Below are 24,441 nucleotides of genomic sequence, written 5' to 3'. Positions count from 1 at the left end.
CTCCAGAACATGGCCAAACAGCCCAAAAAACCTACAACAACCTTCAGTTTTTCAATTTTCCCAGAATTATTGTCTTCTCCAGTGAATCTTGTCTTCTTGTATGTCTGAAGTATTATTGCCTCAGTTTAGTCATTTTTAGCTTCTATTACAGACTTGGTTTCATCTAAAAGTCACTTTGTTTTTTCCCAGCCATCCATGGTATCCATAAATTTCTCCTCCATCACTACATTTCAAATTAACTGATTTTTTTTCTTTGTCAGCCTTCTTCAGTGACTGACTTTTACATCCATACATAGTAATCTGGAAACAATACCTAAGGAATTATTCTGGCCTTGGATCCCAGAAACATGTCCTTCCTCCCACCTATGGATCTTTCCAGTTCCTTCATACCTACCCTCTCTGATTTTTCCTGATTACTTGGCTGCAGTTTCCATTTTTATTGATGACTGAGCCAAGTATAAAAACTAACCAATTTTCATTTCTCATTCATCTGAATCCAACCCAACTTTCTGTGTATGTTCTGCATATAGATTGAACAAAGAAGGAGATAAACGACACCTTTGTCTGACACCACTGCCTATGGGAAATGGTTCTGTTTTCCATATCCTGCCCTAACAATAGCCTCTTCTCCATAGTATACATTATGCACCAGGATAACTAAATGTGACACACCCATTTCTTTTAGCATGCTCCATAACTTTTAATGAATTTGACCAAACTCCAGGAGGCAGTGGAAGACAGGAGGGCCTGGCGTGCTCTGGTCCATGGGGTCACGAAGAGTCAGACATGACTTAACGACTAAACAACAATAACTTTTCATGAGCCACACAATCAAAAGCTTTATTTTAATATATAAAGCATAAAGTGATTTTATTCTGAAATTCTTTGGTACATTTCAGTAGCTACCACATGTTTGCTATATGATCTCTAGTGTCTTTTTCTTCTCGGAATCCAGCTGGAATGTTCAGTATTTACTGTTCCACATATAGTAAAAGTCTCTATTGCAAAATCTTGAGCATCATATCGCTCATATGGAAACTTGTCCTAAAGTTACTGTACTCTGTGGTGCCTACTTTTAAGATAGGAATGCATACGGAACATTTTGTGAGCCAGTGTTTTGTCTTCCTTATTTGTTTAGCCATTACCACACTTTCTTCATTTATATACATTCTCACATTAATATTCTCTCAAGTTCTATTGGAGAGAGAGAATGTATATCTAATTGTAATTGGGAATTACAGTTGGTTGTTGGCTTTTAAACTTTATAGCAAGCAAAATCGCTGTGGATCACGATACTATACTAATCACTCTTTGACCTTCAACTCAATCTGCTGCCAACTGTAGCATACTGAATTCTAGATCTACAGTATATTAATGATAAGCATTGACTGAAGACCATAGAGAAGTAACAGCTGAAGTGTAGGATGTATATTTAGTGTATGCAGGTATCCATTAAATTATGGTGGTCACTGGCATAGATATATGAGAGAATGTGGTGGCCAGTCCTGGATATGTGAGCTTTAAGAATATGTTTGCAATGCACAGAGTCAAAATTTGGAAGGTAATATTGGTGGTTGAGGTACACATGCAAGTATGCAATACCTGGAATCTCATGAGTTTTTGAGAGAAATAAAATTACAAAGGTGTAGCTTTCCTAGGCATTACAAGTCAGGCAAAGCAGACTGCAGAATCAGCTGTGTAGTTCCCATTGCAACCAACTGCACCAGAACTATTTTAGCTACTGTGGATGTAATGTCCAGTTACTTTCAAGCAGCTGCACAGCTTGCTAAGGTGGAACAAGTAGCTACAGAGCTTGTTATGATATTACAATCAAGAGAATATATAATCCTAGCAAAGTGACCATAAGGAGGGGAATGGAAATGACCTTCCTAATGTGCGCAGACAAGTCAGACCTTTCTACAACAATGCTTTCAAACATAAATGAACTTGAAATACATTGCTTTGTTGCTCCCTGTTGTCAATGTAGATAACATGTAATGTTCTATCATAGCAAACTGTACAGCTGCAATATCTTATACAGTGGTGCCTCACACAACGATGTTAATTGGTTCCAAAAAAATCAACGTTGTGTGAAACATCGTTCTGTGAAACACCATTTCTCATAGGAATGCATTGAAAACCAGTTAATCCGTTCCAATTGGAACGGATTGCCATCGTTCAGTGAAAATCCCCATAGGAAACATCGTTGAGTGAAACAATGTTTCCTATATTGGAATGTATTGAAGCCGACTCAATACATTTCAATGCCTTTGCGAAGTCCTTTTTTGCTCCTGTAAAAGTGTCTTACAATGTTTGGACGCTGTTTTAAACGATTGCAATGGTTAGTCCACCTCCTGAAACCTATGCAAACTGATTTTGGTGTTGTTCTGACACTTCGTTAATTTATGATGATTTTTTGAATTTTCTCCATTGGAAACCATTGGATGGTCTGTCTAATGGTTTCCAATGGAAAAAACAAAAAATCATCATAAATTAACGAAGTGTCAGAACAACACCAAAATCAGTTTGCATAGGTTTCAGGAGGTGGACTAACCATTGCAATCATTTAAAACAGCGTCCAAACATTGTAAGACACTTTTACAGGAGCGAAAAGGGAGATCGTTGTGTGAAAATCCCCCATAGGAAACCTCGCTGTGTGAGGCAGCAAATTTAACAGAAAAAGGCATCGTTGTGTGAATTCATTGTTGTGTGAGGCACTCGTTGTGCGAGGCACCACTGTATTTAGACAACTTCTATTGAATTTAAAGTTTGATATTAAGTAATGAGAGATACTGATTTTTATGAGAGCACTGTTACAAGACTTCTTTCAATTCTGACTTGTTAATAGCTCAGTTACTAGAACAAAGACCCCTATGGCATCTTAAAGTCACAAGCTTTCACAAAGTAGTGCCAGCTGTGTCAGACACATAAGAATGTTAAAAGAAATGCATCTATGTAGGTAACCATCTACTGTAAAATACATTAGCAGCAGAATAGCCATTTTAGACCATTCAAAAAACTCAAGTTCAATCATCACCCGCACTCCATCTCTAGTAGGACTGAGAAATACACCAGTACGGAAACATGGAAAGCTTCTTCCATTTAGACAGTGAGGAGTCAGATAGACCAACAGTCTGGCTTGGAGTAAGGCAGCTTCCTATAGTTCTTGTTCTGGATCCAAGCCAAAGAAGAGAGACATGTTTTGTTTATTCCTCTGGCAAGAAAAATAATTGAAATTAGACACTCACTTTACCATAGTTGGTTGTGGTCACATTCCATTTGCGCACTCGATTTCCATCATAAGCATATGAATCTGGAGTGTCTCCAACTCCCTCCTGTATAAATAATGCATTCAGATTCATTGTCAACAAATTCTAAGAAAAATGAGGAACAGGACAGCAACCTAAACCAAATACACTCAAACAATTACTTCTCAGGGCATGCTTGTCTGCTGATACTTACACATAGCATTTCACTTCAAAGGGAGATACAAGATTTTTGGATCAGTTTTAAACTCTGGCTTAATTTGTTTCTATAGTTTACAAGCATTACATATCTACAACACAGGTGGAAAGTGGATTTTGAAAGTGGATTTTTCAAGCACTTGTTGTGCTTTATGCTCTTCAAGCATTTTTTCATAGTGCTGCTCTCCTTCTTCCATTAACCACTGTCAGTGTCATATCAAAAAGCACTGAGAAACACACTAGTCTCAACTACAGAACTCAGAGAAACACCCACATTTAAAATATCAGTCGTCCATGTATATTTGTGATATTAATTACATACAGTAATAATTAGAGATTAATGCCGTGCCAAGCATGGAAGTAGCCTGGCTGGGGCTTCCCCGCCTCCCTCCATTGTTGACCAATCTGATGAAAAGGCAGGATAATGAGCCTCCCTGCTAAGCTGCTGAGTGGTCAGTAGCACAGGGGAAGCTCTGGCTGGGCTACTTCCACAATTGGTGCAGTGTGAATGACAATGTGCCACATGCGCCACAAGCAATAAGTGGATGATCCAGTTTGGGGGGGGGGTCCAATTGGCCCAGCCACCTGTGGTGGCAATATCTGTATTCATCTTCCCCACAAGACGAATATGAATATCCCAACTCTAGTAATAAATAAGTTCGGTCTTATACCCAACATAAGCAGAGTGTATTGTTATCAAAGGACAACACCTCTTCTCCAATCCAACCTTTAGTAAAAGAACTGCAAAAGTAGATTATAAAACAGGGATATAAAATAAACCTTTGTCTGATACCACTGCCTATGGGAAATGATTCAATTTTCCATATTCTGCCCTAACAGTAGTCTCTTCCCAACAGTATATCTTACATACTGTATTAGGACAGTAAAATGTGGCACACCCATTTCTTTTATCATGATCCATAATTTTCCATGGCTCTTCTTGTGCGTTTGAGTAAAATACCATTACATTAAAAAAACAGAAGACAACTTGCCTAGACTTGCCCTTGCAAGCTAGAGAACGCAATGTTGTTTCATTACCTCCTGATTGAACCGACAATTGAGGGTGCACCAGCCGATCTGCATGAGGCCTTGGGATGAAATCAGCACCTCATAAATCCATTTTCCTGAAAAGGTAAGACAGTAGCACAAGTGTCAGGTGACTTGGTCTCAGCTAAAAAGCTAGACTCATCACTCAACATAAGACAACTAAACAACATACACCATCCAGAACACTTCTAAAGGGCAATTTCATTCTTTCTTTCCTAACATGACCAACATACTGGACATTATTTATAGGCTTTCCTCTAACAAATACAGTAGTGCCTTGACTTACGAACGCCTTGACCTACAAACGTTTTGAGTTACGAACAGCTCCGTTCAGAAAATCTTGCTTTGACTTGCGAACAGAGCTTTGACTTACGAACAGAAAAAAAAGGCTGGGGAAAAGGGAGGGAAATTCAAATACTGTAGCTAACTGTAGGTGGCAACAAGGCTGCTTCTTTATAGCTCTTTCTCACGGGCAATTAGAGAATGTGGGATCCGAGGAGGCTGCCTGCTAAGGTAAGGTGCTGCTTTATACTTTTTAAAAACTGTTCTGGGTATTTTTCCAGCGTGATTTTCGGCTTGGGGGGTTATGTTTCTGTGCTGTGATGGTCCTTGGGAGGGTGTTTGTTTTTTGGTTCGCCCCCCATTTCCGATGGGGGGGTTTGGTTCCTTTTTGGAGTGTTTTTTCCCATTTCTGATGGGTCTTGGGGAATTTGTTTTGTTTTTTTGCCCCCCCCATTTCCGATGGGTCTTGGGGGGTTTGGTTGCTTTTGGGGGGGTTCTCCCATTTTCAATGTGTCTTGCATGCTTTTTGCTTTGTTCTCTGCATTTCTGATCTGCTCTGTTTGTTTTTGCAATGCTTCATGCACTCTTCCCTTGCTTTTTTGCTTTGTTCTCTTTGCATTTCTGATCTGCTCCGTTTGTTTTTGGAATGCTTCATGCATGCTTCCCTTGCTTTTTTGCTTTGTTCTCTTTGCATTTCTAATCTGCTCTGTTTGCTTTGAAATACAGCTTAGACTCAAGTCTCTATCCCCCCATGCCCTCTTTTTGTGATGAGGGGGTCTGTGCTGGAATAATGGTTGCTGGATTCTGGACTTTTAGGGTTTGTGTACTGTGGTGTGGTGAACCATAGTCATGGCTCCAGTGGTCGAATACAGATTAACCAGCTCTGCATTAGTTCCTATAGGAACTAATGCTTTTACTTATGAACCGTGCCATGAAATAAGGACAAAAAAAACAGCTGGAACAGACTAATTGGTTTTCAATGCATTCCTATGGGAAATGCTGCTTTGATTTAAGAACGTTTTGACTTACAGCCACTATTCCAATATGGATTAAGTTCTTAAGTCAAGGCACCACCGTACCTACTCAGGTGGAAACAATAGTGACAGATATTTTCTTCTGAAAAACTGAAACAACTGCAACCCAAATATTAATGTTTTGGATTTATTTAACATCATTATTAATAAACTATCCCCTAAAGCTGCTATCCACTTGCAACAAACATTTTCCCAGTAAGACTGACACTATGGCTGGTCATTTTTTTCTCTTACCTTTATATACACAGGTGGTAGCCCTGATAGACCCAAAGTTACTATGGCCAATTACCTGAAATACAAAGAAACTCTTATATATCATGCTTCCCCATCTCATACCTGACATGCATCTGGAGAAAAAACAGTTAAAGAACATACAAGGTCACTTCCAGTGATTGAAGTCTCAAAAAAATTCACCAGCGGCTTGCTGCCACAAGGACTGAGCTCACAAAGACACTAGGAGATCTACAAGGACCGTAGACATTGGAACTCTCCCAAAAAATACAGCTACATATTGGCAGGCTACTCTCATTTTACCCAGAACAAACACTTATTGCCAATATTTGCAAGGCAAGGCTGGAAAAAGTACAATCTTTACTGGCCTCACAACCTTCCCAACGAGTCATACGGACAGGTTGGGGATCAGCATGAACGAAGAACCTGAAATAAGACAACTGCAGGAACCAGATGGGCTGTATGAGAACATGCTTAACCATGTGCCAGAAACAGCAAGATCAAGACACCAAGTACCAGAAGAAACGATAAAAGAGTCCAAAGCACAAATGATTACAGTCGGGTTCAGGAGACAGAGCCTAAAACAAATGAGATGAGCAGTGCAAGATCTGCTTAGTAAAAACAGAAGGACACCACCCTCTATTTGGAATGGAGTAGTGGGCGTATGATTGCTTGCAATGTAATACCAGACAGCACACAGCAACAGTTGCTTGTATGTTCAGTGCAAAGGTGGTTGAGAACTTCCACCTTAACTGAGATTTGAAACCCAGTGGGTGAACCATGGGGGCATGGAAAGCACACAAAGAAAATCTTGGCTACTGTGATACATATGTAATTGTGATCTTGTGTGATTCCATTCTCTCCTTCATCTAATTCATGCTTGATGGATGACTCAAGAACACCATGCGTTTGTAACAAAAATCCTTTATTTTGTGACAATTTGCTTTGTTCAACATTAACAACAGATTCTGCCTCTTGTTTCAGAGACATTGTGCCTTTGCCCTTTTCTTCACACCATAACAAATCATTCTCCAGTTGCAAAGGGGGAAAAACTTAAGTCTCTGTATCACCACCTATATGGCATGCCCGATCCTTTGGTTATATACCTGACCTTATTGAGGAGGGTGGAAAACCCAGCCCACCCGGGGCTCCCACACTTTCTTGCTCAGGTTCGGTCTTAGCCTTGGTTTGAAGGGGCTCATTCCACAGGGTTTCCCAGGACAGTCAAGACATGGCTTGTTCTTCCGTCTCTGAGCTTCTCATTGCTGCCACTCTCTAAACTTTTTCCTCTGTTCCTTTTCTTTGGTCTCGCCCCAGTAAGGTGGCTTTCTATACGTCTTTCTCCTCTGTTCCTTCTCTGCATACACCCTAGGAAATTTAAACTCTATCCACTCCCTTCTCCAAGGGTTCTCCTGCACTATAACAACCCAGTCCTTTTTTTCGTTTGTTGTTCTTCCTCCATCCAACAAGCCTCTCTCGCCTCTATCTCGAACTGCCCCTTTTCCTCCTTCTCCCCTCCTTTTATTCCTTCCTCCTTTTCCTCCAAAATGACACCCTCTGGTGGCTCCTTCTTCTTTTGGTCTTTCTGCCCCTGCTCATCCAAACACAGTCCTTTTAGGGTCTCCTCCAGAGTGGCCTCAATATCTTCAGCCGAGGAGACAGACAGTTCAGTCTGAGGAGTGCCTCTTGTGGCACTCCCAGACTCACGATAATATAATCAGCAGCAGCACTTATGAGAAGAAAAAAACTAATCATCCAAGAAGGCCAAGACAAAACAGGAAAAGAATGATATTAATAAAGAAGATCTCTAAAATCTTTTCAAAATAGAAACAAAGAATATTCAGTAAAAAAAATTAACAGGACATTCCAATTACCTTAAACTGACCTATGAAATTATAACAGGTCAACAACAAGCATAATACAAGAACAAGTACAGTAGCATAATTCAGACTATACTGTAAATGAGGAAGTATTTCAGAATTACAGACAACAGAGGGCTTAGGAAAAGAAAAGCTAATGTAGTAACAAAGGCGGAATGTAACAAAGAATTTGTCAAAGATCTCCAGGTTCAGGGAGACAAACACTAACCACTCAGCTACACTATTCTAGCTATCCTGGTGTGGATGAGACCAGGAGCTTCAAATGTGCTGTTGGCTGGGAGAATCTTCCTGCCCAGGAACCTCCCAAAACCTTAGTCTAACCAGACTAATCAGTGCTTCCTGGAAGTTCTCCAAAATTTACATCATTAAGCGCTTTGATTCTTACACCAACCCTGCCAGTTAGAAATACCACCGCACTCACAAAGCATACAGGATCCCAGTAGATGGTCAAGGCAAGGTCTGGTTTTAGAAATGACAAACCCTCTTAAAAAGCCAAACAGCTGTATGAAGAAATTTCATCCTTTATTTCAAGATGGTGAAAAGTCAAAGAGAGTGAAGTTTCGAAAGAAGTCTTAATAGTTGCAAAAACAGAGATGTTTTGAAGCACATAATTAAGAGCTTGAGGTAAAAACAACACAGAGAAAGCACAACAGAAAATAAGAGAGCTAGCAAAACCACCAAGATCTACTCGGATCACCCGCATGAGTCAGGAGGTGAAGCTGAGGAGCCTGACGCCGAGGGAGGCCCAGAGGGAAAAGACACGAAGCCGGGCCTTCTCGGTGGTGGCTCCTCGCCTTTGGAACAACCTTCCTCCGGAAATTCACGAGGCCCCAGCGCAGGGTACTTTCAAATGCCAACTGAAAATATGGATGTACATCCAGGCCTTCCCTCCTGTCAACTACTGATTTCTTTGCTTTGCTATTTATTATTTATTTATTCCTGCACTATTTGTTATTGTTGTATTCTAATGTTTTTATGGTTTTGTTTGTTCGTTTGTTTGTTTTTTAAATTGTTTTTTATATTCTGTAAGCCGCCCAGAGTGGTAGAATATACCAGATGGGTGGGATATAAATCAAACAAACAAAGAAACAAATAAATAAATAAATAAATATTAAAGTACAGTGGTGCCCCGCTGGACGATTACCCCACTTGACGACAAATCCGCTTAATGTTGAAGTTTTTGCAATCACTTTTGCGACCGCAAAATGATGTTTAGATGGGGGAATTTCACTTAACGTTGATCGGTTCCCTGCTTTGGGAACCGATTTTTCACTTTACGACAATCAGCAAACAGCTTATCGTCGGGTTTCAAAATGGCCGCTGGCTGTAAAAAATGGCGCCCCGCTGTGTTAGGGACTGATTCCTTGCATTACAGGCACCAGAAGATGGCCACCGTATGGAGGATCTTCACTGGATAAGCAGGTATTTCACCCATTGGAACGCACTGAACGGTTTTCAATGCGTTTCAATGTGTTTTTTTATTTCGCTTGATGACAATTTCGCCCTACAGCGATTTCGCTAGAATGAATTAACGTCGTCAAGCAAGGCACCACTGTACCTACTCTCTAGTACAGCTTTACCATATCCATACACAAAGTACAGAACAGCAAATGAATATAGTATCTCGCCTGAGAGATAACTAAGCCAACAAAAGGAATTTCTGACACTAGTTTTATACCTAAAGCATTCACCTCTAGATTCTTCCAGAGGATCTTCCAATCAGGCATCAAATTCTCCCCAACATTCAAAAAGGCAAAGGCAGTTTCTGACCCCTCTCCTTAATCTGCTGTAAATCTTGCAATTAGCTTAGTACCAAAGAATGAGCCAGCCTCACCTTGAAAGCAACTGTTACACCAATAAGCCGCCAGTATTACTCCCTTTCAGTTATTGGTGGCATCACCCCCACTTCTCTCAGACAGCCATTCTGACTACAAAGCCTGAATTTTCCAAAAGAGCATCAGAGTCCATTAACCCTCAATTTTCCAGTTTCTTGACAGATTTGATACAGTACTTTAGTTATCAGGAAGGAGGATCTCTCAGCATCTCTTGATAAGCCCATTTTCTATCAACCCAAAGTACAACTGCAGCTATAATATCAGATTTATGTCAACCGTCTCTCCTGATACTTCCACAAATTTCTCAATTAATGGAAACTAAATAGTTTGTTGCCAATAACATTAACAGCTAATATTCCCCTTGCATTAGGATCTAAAGGGCACTTCAAACTGTAGTTCCAGATCTATGGTAAACAGGAAGCCTAGTTAACCTTAATCATGGTTCACAACAGTGCTAGCAAATTGTGGGTGAGAGGATTTTTTCCAGGAAAAGAAGGAGACCAGAGATAGGAAAGCACATTCCCAGAGCTAGTTTGCAATTTCATAGCCATGGTTCAAAGGGAGCTTGTGTTCCCTGTATACCAGCCTGCAAAGCAATGGGAGAACGGGGATATACAGAGACAAACAGAGCAGCAGCATCAAGAAAAAGATAAAACAAAACTACTAAGCAGAAGGGGTTTAGAACATGTCTTGACGTCCTGTGATCTAATACACTCACAGTTTTTCTCTCACTCACCCCAAGTAGGTCATCATCCACCAACAGAAGTCCTTCAAACCCACTGGTGTGGTCCAGCACCACAGTAGAAGGACCAAGTCTGCCCTCTACTACCTGATCTAAAATGAAAATTTCAGGAATGACGGTGAGAAAGATTTGCAAAACAACAGTGTAAGGAATACAGTAATCAAGACTGACAATATTCACTGAAATTCTCCTCCTTAAAATAAGCCAAATCATAGACTCACAGAATAATTGAGCTGGAAGGAGCCTACAGGGCCATCAAGTCCAACCCCCTGCTCAAAGCAGGAATCCAAATTAAAGCAGATCTGACAGATGGTTGTCCAATTTTCTCTTGAATGCCTCCAAGCATTGGAGTGCTCACCACCTCCTGAGGTAATTGGTTCTGTTGCCATATTTATCTAACTGTTAAGAAGTTTTTCCTGACAGTCAGCCTAAATCTTGCTTCCTGTAGCCCATTATTGGCCCATTATTACATGTTCTGCACTCTGAGATGATTAAGAAGAGATCCTGCCATCCTCTGTATGACTTTAAAGTATTTGAAAAGCGCTATCATATCTTTGCTCAGTCTTCTTTTCTCAATGCTAAACATGCCTATTTCTTTCAGTCCTTCCTCACAGGGCTTAGTTTCCAGTCCCTTGTTGCCCTTCTTTGAACCTGCTCCCATTTGTTCGCAAACTTCTTAAAATGTGGTGTTCAGAAATGGACACAGTATTCTAGATTAGGCTTAACCAGTGTTGAATAGAGGAGAACTAGTACCTCAAAGGATTTGGGGACTATAATATGTTCTGTTAATGCATCCTAAAACAGCATTCGCCTTTTTTGCAGCCACATCACATAGTTGGCTCATATGCAGCTTTTGATCTACAACAATCCGAAGATCCTTCTCACTCATAGTATTACTGAGCTAAATACACCCCCATCCAGTAACTGCACATTTGGGGTTTTTTCTCTAGGTGTAGAACTTTGCACTTATCCCTGTCAATTTTCATTCTGCTGTTTACAGCCCAGTGAACTTTGGCCACTGCTTGCAATTTTACAGCAAAAAGAGAGAAACACAAGTTGCTTGCACTTACACTACATTGTTCATAAAAATAAAATAAAAACAATAGAATCTTCATCATAATTATGTTAAAGAAATAAAGAAGATTATAGGCATGATAAATCACCTTCACATGCTGAAGTTTTTCAAAATATCTAAAATATGTATCCATGTCTTGCTACCCACCAATAGTTTCCACTGAATCCAGAAAGAGCACTGTAAAGTATCATCAACATGAATTTTTGGTGACCAGTGTCATAAAAGAACAGAAAAAACATTGACATAATAGGCAAACTCCCAGAGTGCACTGGGCTGTGCAGCATAAGGTTGCATTTTTGGAAATATTTCACTACACAACTGATACCAAATATCAAAAGCAAGGGGCAAGCTACTGTTTTATGAAAATACTATGCATTTAAGAATTTCTCCTAATGGCATATTTTAGTTTAAAAGAACAAACTTTTTGCTTCCTGTTTCAAGCACTGCTGTTCAAATTACGTATCTGTCTACTGATAACTGTCATATCTGTGCTTCATGTAGAATCAAGAGAGGAATCAGGCTCAGGTGGAAAGGTTTCCTAGGGTCCCAGTTTGCCTACTTTAGAAATTTCCAAATCAAGAGACATTCTATGTTCACCTACCTTGACCATCTTCTGACCCACCATTTTCAGCTAGCAATTGTTCTATGTGCTCTTGCAAATTTTGAAATGACAGGTGTTTTCTACAAATAAAGTGAAATACTGGTCAGAGGTTTCATATGATTATCCACAGAAAGACAAAGACAAATAGTAAATCAGAATTTATTGACTATTCCAGTGTTATTTTCAAAAATGTATTTGGCAAGATTTACATACAAACAGGCAAAGGAGAACATTACTTATAAGGGTCCAGCACTGAAATATTAGCTAAACAAGAACCACTCCCATAGGGGAACTGATTTTTGAAATTCTAAGAAGTTTGCTAAAATTCGTCACATTCCAACAGACCATCTAACCTTACATCTTACCACAGGCTATGCAGAAAACACTCAAGATGATAAGACTCAGTTCATCCAATTGCATCCCAAAACATGTTTTTTTCCCTTAACAGAGTACAATAATGATTTTGAAATGCTTTCCATCTAGTATGTGTTTTTATGTACAACTCTACAAACTATGAAATTTCTAAGGGCCAAAATTATTTCTGACTTCCCACTGAATTGAGGTAATAAGGCACACCCACATAATTCTGACATGCAACTCCACAGAGGGCCATCAGATACAACCAGCAGGCAGCACTATAACTTAGTGGAATTTAATTTGTCTAGGCCTGTAGTAAGATCTCAATCCAACAGAATGTGATATTTATGCTACCCAGCAGCTACCTTCTTTTTCAGACTTCTATCATCTTAACAAATAAATCAAAGAAATCTGAAGCTGAGGGTTGTAAAACTCAGAGCTGAAAAAAAAATCTTATGGAATGCTTCAAGAATAGACTATCTGGGAAACTGCTGCAAAGCAACAAGAAACCACTCTGTTTCTCTTCCTCCTTCTGGTAACCTCTGCTCACCAAAAGCAAAAAGGGATGGAAGTTATTTTTAGCAGCATTAACAACTCAGTTGTGAGTTCAGAAGCTAAGTATATAGTGGGTGGAATTTGACCTAGCAGATCTTTAAATACATACATACAACAGGCATTCATTGGGAGAAACATTTCATATGAGGCAAGTGTTAGTGTCATCCTGAATCAGTAAGAACTCCCAGGGATAAAGCCAAAATAATTTTTGTAATGTACAACTCATTATTTTGTGTCATGGAAATACAGCAGACTTCAATAAATAATAAAACAAAATTAAATAGCTTTATTTAAGGCCTCCTTTTGCAATTTTCTGGCTTCATCAGGACAATAGTCAATGAGTAATAGGGAGATGTAACACTTCAATACTGACGATTAGGAAAAAAATGGGAAATAACTAATTAAAATTATTATTTAAAAAATAAAAACTTTACCATTATATCTGATGTACTAGACACCAGTTGTATCTGATGTGCCAGACTCCAGTTTTCTTAATATCATAAAGAAAATTTCTTTACAATACAAATATCTGCCACTTTCTCACTACTCACAAGACACTTAGAAAGCACCTAAAATTTTCCGAGTGCACTCAAATACTGAACATGTTAAACTTCATCATTATTGGCCATTAGGAAGTGATATATTATGAAATTTACAGATTTACAGAAATGATACATTTGGTCAGTAAATCATGTGTTTTCTCTGTCTTTCACACAGACCTTCAAAATAATTGCATAATTGCATATAAGCCCTGTTATGTGAAAAGAAATTTGGAAAATACTTCTCACACTGGAGTTTTCATTCAATTATTTTTCCAAGTAACTCAAGTTGATTTAGGGCAAAGTGATGAATGAAGTGTGTTAAAGGAGTGCTTATCAGTAGTGTCAGTACAGGTACAGATACAGCTTTGTTTGCTATTCCATGAGTCTGGTGCCCAGTACCTATAGGCAGCAGTAGGCTGAGTTCCATCAGCACTAGGGAAGATGCGATGCAAATAATCATTCAGTAGCTTGCTGTTCACTATCCCTACGACAAACAACAAGAGATATGTTAGCAACAAACTACAAGGTTTAACCTCAAAGACCCCTATTTCATTTCCACAGGTGACACAAAGGGGATCAGGATGCCTCTCTAATTTACTAATTTATTAAATCATATGTTTCTTCTAAAGAACTAAAAGCAGTATACAGTGGTACCTCGCTAAACGACGACCCTGCTAAATGACAAATCTGCATAATGATGACTTTTGCGATCGCTATAGCGCTTCACAAAACAGTCATTCCAATGGGGGATTTTCGCTGGACATCGATTAGGTCCGTGCTTCACGAACCATTTGTTCGCAAGACGACGATTTTTTCGGCTTTGCAAAATGGCTGCCCTGTGTTTTCCGGACCCATGCTTCGCAGGGCAGCCATTTTTGCAGCTGATCGGTGCTCGCAAAATGGCATCCCTACGGGCGATCTTCGCTGGACGGTGAGGTATTTTCCCCATTGGAACTCATTAAACCGGGTTTCAATGCATTCCAATGGGGAAAGGGTTTTCACATGAAGACATTTCACTAAACAGCGATTTTCACAGGACGGATTATCATCATCATGCAGGGCACCACTGTATGTGATGTTCCCAGGTGATCTCTTACCCTGGCAAAAGCTATTCTTTTCAGCTACAGCTCCCAGAATATCCCAGCCTTGCTAGGACATTATGGGAATTGCAATCCACAAATATAACATTTCTCATTTTACACTGCTACTTAAGCAAAATTTCTGCATCATGTACAGTACATTCAGACCATGCCCTCTCCACACAATAAGAACTATATCATACTACTTGAACAGTACAAATGTGAAATTTAAGAAAGCAATTCTAACAACACTGCATCACAATCAGTCATTTACAATCCCAAGCATATTTATTTCAAAATAGGTCACATTAACTTCAAAGAAATGCTTATGAGTGCCCACAGAACAGCAGCCCTAGAAAGGTCATTCTACCAAGGTGATTTTCATGCAGTATTTCCGAGCATATGCAGTAAATAGATGAAAAGGTGTGCCTCGTATCATGAGTGCTGTTCATAAGCAAGATTATTTCCAGATTCCTTCATGAGAGAATTAACAAAATTTATTCAAGATGAGATACTACAATGCATTGTCCAAAGTTTCAAACAACACATTAATATACTATCTATCCTTCATTGCTGCCATGCTGCTATCTAAGTGCTGACTTGAGTTACTTGGCAGGAGAAGTTATAACACACTGCCTGAAATGACTGATCAGATGGTCTGCTCTTGTTATTTCTCTTTGTCTGACCATATTCTTTGCATGCACAAACTGCAAAATGTGCAAAAAGCCACACAGGGCCAATGACAGACAAGCCAAATCAAACTAAACCAACAATGCTGTGCAGACAGGTTTTCTCATAACATAAGCCAAAATGCCATACCACATCTTGTTTTTTAAAGCTACAATCTAAAATTCAACCTGCAAGAACAGGCATCTACTGCCCCTGCATTTACCATACCAAGCATCAGTTCCATTCATGCAATCTGGGATCAGTAAGAACCTCAACCCATGTGAAAAAATGAGTTCAAAGCCAAATATAATGATCATTTATTTGTGCTAAAAATCTTACTATTTTAGACAATCTGTTGACCACAACCAAAAGTATATTCACATATACACTTGCCCACTACAAGGTGAATTCTGCAATTACTCAGGAATAAAGGGAGAAACATATCTTGGTCTTGTGAATGATTCATATATAAAACAATAGTTAGACCCAGTTTTGGAGGCTTGATAAACACATGCTGGCCTGCAATTTGAATGCCAAATTATCCATTCATAAGATGCCGATGTTACATTTGTGGACTGCTAGAAAGATGAACAAGTGAGTCCTAGATCAAATCAAACCTGAACTATCTCTGGAGAAAAAAATAATGAAACTCAGGCTGTCCAACTTTGGACACATAATGAAGGCAGGATTATATGGAAAAGACAATAATGCTGGGAAATGTGGAAGGCAGCAGGAAAAGATGAAGACCAAATATAAGACAGATCGACTTCCTAAAGGAAGCCACAGGCTTGAGTTTACAAGAGCTGAGCAGGCCAGAACATTTTAGAGATTGTTCATTCATAGGGTCACTATAAGTTAGAGGCAACTTGACAGTGCATAACAACAAAAATGAGAACAGAAGTACAAAACAGCCACAAGGAAAATGGAAAACAAGATGACACATTGTCACAGAGAAAAGCCATGTTATTTTACTGTTATCTTGTACTGTATATACTTTGTCCTGAAAAATATTCATTCTGTAGTCAAATGAACTTCAGAACAGCTTTCCAGCACACACTCTACTTTCAACTTCTTTGATGTCATTCATTCTTCTATCTTTAACTTCAACTGAATTTCTCCTTACAAGCATCAAAAGCTTTGCATAATGAAGACTTGCCTCTTCAAAGCCACAGACTCCTCTATGTTGGTTTGGGCTAGAAACTGACAGACCTAACAAAATATATATAGTTTATTCTTCATTTTTGAAGAGGACCATCTCCATCAGAATCACCATTTAGAGAAAAATAGAAGTGAGTGGTTAAGGTTGAGCAGTACCACAATGAGGGACATGCAGGTGACTAACTAGCCCAATATGAGCCCTGAAGATACAGAAACAATAGGGACAGGTTATGTGAGAAGCTACCTCCTTGCTTTCTCAGTTCTCTTGTCTGTCTTCTGTGCATCCTTAATTCTGTTTCAAATTAATTAGCCTCTTATTTCACTTTGGTTTTGAGTGAGACCTTCCCAACTGACATGGTAAACACTAAAACCTTTTAATGTTGTCTTCAACATAGCCTTTGCACCTGCAACAACTTCTCCATAGAAGATGTATTTTGGGAGACAGCCTTCCAACATCCTGACAACATGGCCAGACTACTGTAGTTTTTGCTGTTTCAAGATTGTAAAAATGCTTGCCTTCAATAACATGCAGGATTGGAGACAGGGTATATATATATTTTTGTAGGTATTTTTTCCAAGCAAACAAACAACTTATACACCTCATTTCCAATCCTGCACACTGCTTTCCCCAAAGTAAAGTGAAATGATTTCAGTTAAACAATTCACATATTTGTTTCAACAAAGCATCTTAATTCCTGACACCAAAGGGCATTTCAGAAATGTAGGATGCAATTCTATATATATTTATCTGAGAGAAATTCCTATCGAAATCAGTGGCACTTACACAATTCTATAAAATTGCACTGTTAAAGCTTTCCAGAAGGACTAACAATTTAACAGCACTGAAATAATTCATACTACCTCATGTGAGAGTCAGCTTTTGCAACATCTACTGAAATGTTTAATTGCCTACAAAACAGCGGAAGCTAGAGGAACTTTTTCCACTTTTGCATTTAGCTAGCCTACTTACAGCTTGTGTTTCTTCTACTGAACACTGGCACATTGACACAACAAAACAGTGGTTAAAAGCCTATTGCTTAGCATAGGAAATCACATTAGAGTAGGCTCATTCAATCAGTGGGGATTTGGTGAGTCAACTCCTCCCTAAGTTCCATTTATTCAAATAGACCTGCTCTAACTCCAACTCTGACTTGGAAAGTCAGGACAATATGTCATTGATTAGCAAAAGAAATTCAAGTAAATCATATCTAAAACAAATCACAGTAAGTCACAAAGTGTCTCACTGTGCTCTGCTTTCTAGTCTATACAACATTTCTTCTAATAGCTACTCTCTATCCGCCCCCAAGAGACAATCCACAACAGCGCTCTTACCTGCAATCTTGGACTTCTCAGGCTCTGTGCTTAACCTGTAATTCTTGCGAGAAAATGTTGTGCCAGAACCTCTTGATGTCATAATTCAAATACGTGTGAATGGCCACTATTCTCAAAGCTGAAACAGGGTGAAAAGTGCTGATCAGAAATAGATTACTTGCAAGAAAAAAAAATTATAAAAGTTTTACAGTCCTCATGAAACTGCACGAAAATAACTAGATAAATATATGTAAATATATATGTAAATGAATTTCTATTTTCTGAGCTTCTAGACAGGATGTCTTTGAAAACATTCTCTAATAGGATAGTGTTTGCTTCAAAGACTCTTCTGTGAAAAAGCCAGGAACCTTACAATCTATAGACAGTAGCAGACAGCACATGAAATTATGCAATAAATAATAATGAGTAGAAACATCCACCCCATAACTTAAATTACAGTGATGACTCAACTTACGTATATCCCTACTTACGATCATTTCGACTTATGACCAGCTCTAGCCACAAAATTTTTCTTCAACTTGAACCAGAACTTCCACTTAGGATCAGAAAAAGGCAGGGGAAAAGGGGCAGGAAATTCAAATTTTAACCGTTGGTGGTGAAGAGGCTGCTTCTTTGTACTTCTTCTTTTGCCCCAATGGTTAGAGCAGAAGTCCTCTAGCCAATCCAGACTCCTGCAGGCTGGGGGCATCTGAGACAGTTGCCCGGAGGGCAAGGCCAGGGCAAGCGGCCAGAGTGCCCCGGCCAGGCTCAGCCTCCCGGCACCAGGACGGTGCTGCCCCATGCCCTGTCCCTGTAGAAGCCCGTTGGGCGGTAGCGGCACTTGCCCAGCCACACGGCTTCCTTCGGCACTGCCTCCCGCTCCAGCACTGGCACCAGCTCTGGCGGGCATCCGGCGCAGAGGTGGCGCTGAAGGAAGCCGAGCGGCCGAGCAAGCGCTGCTGCCACCCAACAGGATCTTACAGGGATGAGGCGTGGGGCGCCAGTGTTGGCGTCCCAGTGCCCAGAGGCTGAGCCTGGCTGGGGCGCTCCAGCCACTCGCCCCAGGCTCGCCCTCCATCATGGCTGGCACTGCTGTCGCCACCTCAGCAGCAGCCAGGGAGTGAGTGTGATTAGAGGAGGCTTCAGACTGCCGGGTAAGGTAAGGTGTTGCTTTTTTGTTCTTTAAAAACTATTCTGCGTTGCTTTTGCAGGGTGGCTTTGGGCTGGGGGGTTATGTTTCTGTGCTGTGTTGTTGTTTTTTTTGTGATTTTTTGCAGTCCCAGTGTGGGGCGTGCTCCAATGGTTTTTTTTGGGGGGGGGTTGCTTTGTTTTTTGCAGCCCCAGCACGTTCCTACGGGGCTCGCAGTGTTTTATTTTTATTTTATTTGGGGGGGTTGGGGGGTCTGGAGCAGATTAATCATGTTCCAATGTTTTTCAATGGGAAATGGTGCTTCCACTCATGAGCATTTCGAGTTACGTCCATCTTCTAGAACAGATTATGGTTGTAAATCGAGGCATTTAGCACAAGCCAGAAGGGCCTAGGGAAAATTGTGAAGTTCCTAGCCAAACAGGAAAACAAAGCAAAATAAAAGTTCAGTGGTTTAGAACCATGTGAAATCAAGATTTTGAAATAATGAAAAATACATATTTCATTATGTATACATATTCCTATAGATATTCCTAAACAGAATATGTAACAAATCCCAGAAAACAATACATATCTATTGACATTCATTTCCATAGAACAAAATAAGACATATATAACTACATAATAAGAAGACAGTTCAAAAAAAGTTACAGATTATCTCCACAGGACCTCTGAATGTGTCCTGTGGTATCTGGCATTAACACATTAGCAATAGATCCTTTAAGTTCATTTGTAAGTTGCAAAGTGAGGCCTCCATGGATCTGACTTGGTGTTCCAGTAAATCCCACAAATGCTCAGTTGGACTGAGATCTGGGGAATCTGGAGGATAAAACAACTGCTTGAACTCTTTGTTATGTTTTTAAACCATTCCTGAACAATTTTTGCAGTGGGGCAGGGTGTATTATCCTCAGTGAACATCATCACCATGAAGGAGTGTACGTGGTCTGCAACAACCTCTTGGTAGGTGCTATATGACAAAGTAACATCCACACGAATGCCAGGACCCAAGATTTCTCAGCAGAACATTACCCACAGCAGAACACTGCCTCCACTGGCCCACCTTCTTCTGCCATCTCTTCCCCAGGTAAACAACGTACACACACCCGGCCATCCACCTGATCTCAAAGAAAATGTGATTCATCAAACCAGGCAACCTTCTTATCTTGTTCCATGGTCCAGTTCTGATGCTCACATTACACTCTGCAGCTAAGCAGCCCCACAAGCAGCAAACTGCTATGCGCTGTGTATTTTGACACCTTCCTATGACCAAAACTGTATAGTAGCTCTTCTGTGTGATCAGACCAGATGGACTAGCCTTCCCTCCCCACGTGCATAAATGAGCCTTGGGCTCCCTTGACCCTGATGCCAGTTCACCAGTTGTCCTTCCACCACTTTTGGTAGGTGCTAAGCACTGCATAACACTTTGCTTGACCATATTTCCTGCTTCCAACACATGAAATTCAAGAATTGATCTTTCATTTGCTGCTCAATATATCCCACCCTTTGATAGGCGCCAATGTAACTATACAATCAGTGCTATTCACTTCACCTGTCAGTCAGATATCTGTGAAGATTCTCTGTCATCCAGATGTTGTTATCTGGAAACTGAGTCATGGCAACTCAACTTCTTTCTCATTATGTTGAAACGTTTCACTACTCATCCAAGTAGCTTCTTCAGTCTGAGGAGAGTTGGTAGGAGACCCCTGATAGAGTGTCCATAATGTGGAGTAGCAAAATGTTTCAACCTAATAAGAAAAAAGTCGAGTTTCCATGATTCAAATTCCAGTTCACCTGTCGTTGGTTTTAACATTGTAGCTGATCAGCGTACGGAAATCCTGTATAAGAACAGAGTACAACAGCTTTCCCAGAAGTTGTTATTCTGTGACGTATATGTCTTCCAGTCCCACAGACAATGTATCTGTAGCTTATATTTCAACTTGCTCTTTTCCACACAACCTGTTCCATCTACTAGAAAATCAAAGCAGATATTGATGACCTTTTATTTTTTTCTTCATCTCCAGTCTACACCAACCAAGTATCTTGCCAACAATATACATCAAGTAGCAAATATACAGCAAAGTCCCAAATGTGTTTTGATAGCACTAGTATGTCCACTTGTCATTCTTCCATATTAGCAAAAACAACCATGTTCTCAAACTTTGAGTAATTTAAAAAAAACAATCACACTACTCAATAGTACCCTTCACACAACAACACAGGAAGAAACTTGGCAACATTAGCAAATGCAACTGATGTATGTTCACAGACTAGGAGAAGCTCAGTCTGCACAACTATGCTTAAAATTGGCAATATTCATTTGAATTACAGAGTAAAGCGGAGTGTTCCTACAGTGGATAATTCTCTCTGAGCCATATTTTGTTTGCAGTTCTTTCATTTCATAAGGAATTATTGCTAGAATAACAATAAGTGCCTCCTTATAGATGGGATTTTAAAGAATACAACAATTCAAACATTCATAATCAGTTGCCGTCATATTCCTACTTTATTTGTTTGTGACCGCAAAGTAAAAATGAACCAACCTGCATAACCCATATGTGCCTGGCCAAATCAAGCAATGCATACTCACTCCATACAACAAGGCAAATACTGTAGTTGTTTTCAACTTCATATTTTGTGGATGTCTAATCATCTCTGCCTCAAGGGTTCTGACCCTGAAAGCACAGTGTATGTAAATACAGTCCTAGTATTCCACTGAGATTTCAAAAGAAACAACAGAAAGAGGTGGACAGATACACCTGATAAGGCAGACATGGCCTTGTTACTAAGGTCCTCAGAAAAACAATTCTTTTCAGGTTTTCTAAGAAGGAAGTCCCAATTCTGCTCGCTGCATCTCAAAAAGGATACTGTGGAGCTCAAATACAGAAAACAGCAACTAAAAGGAGCAAGAACTGAAGTAAGCCCTTCTGAAAGAAAATTACAATATCTGATTCTCTGGGGATTATAAAAATTGCAAGTACAAGAAGACACCACTGATGTCTATGGAATTATATATATGCAGAAAAGAAATCTTTCCTTCCCTTTTAAGAGTACAGGAGCAAAAGCTGAAGCTAACTGACAGGAAGTTCTGGGGAGACAAAAGTACTACTTATTTACACAGTTAAAATGCAGATGTTGTTGCCACAAAGGTTCCTGATGGTCTCAAACTAAGGAGGCTTTGGAAGAGTAGACAAAGCCATGAAGTTAGAGCTATTAATGGATACTACATTTGATGATCATATACTAATTCCAGAACCACATGAACTAGCTTTTTGCTGTCAGGTTTCTTGGAGACAACAGAATGAGAGGGCTATTGCCCTCATGTCCTGCTTTTGGGCTTCCCACATGGACCTGGCTGGACAGAATATGAAGCCAGATACTGGATCACATGGACCCTTGGTCTGATCCATTGGTCTACTCCTGCTAAATTCAAGAAGACATGAACATAGGATTAAAGCTTCAGACTATCCTATGAAATACAGTATTCACCTAAACAGGATAATATGAATAAATAAGTATCAGGCTTTGGGGGTTTTTTTACAAATTTTAATCATTAGCTTGATTGTTGGATTATTTTAATTGCTGTATTAACTATGTGACTACATGCCAGCCATTCAATAGCAAAAGGAATATAAACAGATAAAAGATGTCAGGTTTTGGCTCCAAGCTATAGACAGCTGAAAACACAAAGGACAATCTCCAGTCCTGGATCTGTATTTCTGAAGAAGGTTCATGTTATATTTAGGTTTTGGCACATGGAAAGAGGTGCAAGAAATCCCATCTGTATTCCAAAACAGTGCTATAGCTCTCTGCACAAGACATCTTGTAATATCTATGGTGTCCAAAATGTCCTGAAAGCTTTCGCACTGCATGGGATTATATTCTTTTTGTTTCTTCCTAGTGACAGGGGAAAAAATTCAACCACCCAACCGGCAATGAACCATCTGCAAACTGCTAAGAGAGTTCATATCTAGTTCCACGAAACCTCCTCTACCGTTGGATATCAGGAGGAGTCTTTTAACAGCCCACTTCTATCATGAACCGTTCCTGTGGGAAAAAGCTAAGTCTCCTAAAATAAATAGTACTAATTTCAGACTAAAGCGCCCTAGAAAACGGCTATCACCTGAACAGGCGTCCCACTGAACCTAACGGTTTTTATGTCGTCCCTGGAAACCTGCGGAAGGAAGATCGCACCGAAAACCACTTCTCTACAACCAGCCTCCAACAAGACATGAGCAGCTCGTCTTCCTTCGGTGAGGTGAATCCACCCAGCTTTCTCACCACCGCCACCAGCAGATCCCCAAGAGGGCAACCACACCGCCTAGAGACCCTACACACGACTGAGAGATTTGGGAAACGGGGGGGGGGGGGGGCGGACACCCAAGCCAAGGAAGGGGCAGCCGAGTGGGGCTGGGTCGGGCAGCAAATACCCGGACATTAACCTGGGAGGTTTGGGGAGAGCCAAGGAGGACGAGCAGCCAACCCCAGCCGCCCGGGGGGGGGGAGGTATGGGGAGAAGCGAGGCCTCTGGGCCAACTCACACCAAAGACCGCGACCGGGGTGCCGCCACCGCGAGCTTTTTCTTTTTCCCCTCACCCGGCGAGAGGCCCGGACCCGCCGCCGTGGGGCGCTTCGGCTCCAGGGTTTTTTTCAAAAGAGGAGCAACAACCCAGGCGAGGTAGCGAGCCGGCACGCTCTGCCCAGGGGAGCTGACCGGGGCCTAGTGGCGGCCCCTGAGCCGGGCCTCTGACGACGACCACCCGTGACCTCGCCTGGCCAGGTGACTCGCCCGCCCGCCGAGCCCCACGGAAAGCGCTCCACTCACCGCCACCACACGCTTGGCTCGGCTCGCCCAGCCCTGCCGGCAGCGGCTCCTCACAACATCCGCCCTGCTACGGAGCGCCGGCAGGGACACGCCAAGCCGAGCGACGGGGGACAAGCCGCAGCGGCAAGGAGAGAGGCGGGCGCGCGGGCCCCTCGTCGCTTCTGCCGGCGCCGCCCCTCCTCCCCCCCCCCGCCTCCGCCTGCCCGCCCGCCCCGAGCCTCCTCTACGGCAGGAGCGGCCGCAGCGGCGACGGCGGCGGCCGCCCTGGCACTCCTGCTCCGCCGGAGTCGTTCCCCTGCCCAAACACGGCGCGGCCCTTCTCGACATTACGCCGTGTGGTCCCCGTCACAGGGTCTCCCTGGCATACCTGCCGCGCTTGGCTCCAAAACCCTGAGGTTGGGAGGGAGATCCCAAAGAGCTAGGTTGCTGCAAACTGGGCGGTAGCGTTTGTCAGCTACCCCGCCGCAAGCCGCCCTTCGCGGCTCTTGGAAGAGGGGTCATTGTTTAGTTACAGAGCACATGGTTGGTGAACTGGATCGAGGCCGGTTTCTTTCCTAGCTTGTCCAGGGAAAAAGCTCCGGTGGGGCAGGGCTAGGAAAGAAAGATCTCC

General features: G+C 41.2%; 1 protein-coding gene across 1 annotated transcript in view; it reads right to left on the bottom strand.

Annotated features, from left to right (window-relative positions):
* Positions 1–23,966, bottom strand: part of RNF123 (ring finger protein 123) — a 143,279-nt gene extending 119,313 nt beyond the window's left edge. Inside the window, exons 1-8 of the mRNA XM_072989877.2 lie at positions 23,832–23,966; positions 17,884–18,001; positions 14,045–14,129; positions 12,192–12,271; positions 10,510–10,607; positions 6,062–6,116; positions 4,503–4,588; positions 3,249–3,335 (exon numbers count right to left, since the gene is read on the bottom strand). Of these exons, the coding sequence (XP_072845978.2) occupies positions 3,249–3,335; positions 4,503–4,588; positions 6,062–6,116; positions 10,510–10,607; positions 12,192–12,271; positions 14,045–14,129; positions 17,884–17,965 (573 nt within the window). The 5' untranslated portion in view covers positions 17,966–18,001; positions 23,832–23,966. The remainder of the gene's footprint in view (positions 1–3,248; positions 3,336–4,502; positions 4,589–6,061; positions 6,117–10,509; positions 10,608–12,191; positions 12,272–14,044; positions 14,130–17,883; positions 18,002–23,831) is intronic.
* Between the last annotated feature and the right edge of the window lie 475 nt (positions 23,967–24,441).

The sequence above is a fragment of the Pogona vitticeps genome, chromosome 2 (assembly GCF_051106095.1).
Source record: "Pogona vitticeps strain Pit_001003342236 chromosome 2, PviZW2.1, whole genome shotgun sequence".
Lineage (NCBI taxonomy): Eukaryota > Metazoa > Chordata > Lepidosauria > Squamata > Agamidae > Pogona > Pogona vitticeps.
This window is presented reverse-complemented; position numbering and strand designations above follow the sequence as displayed.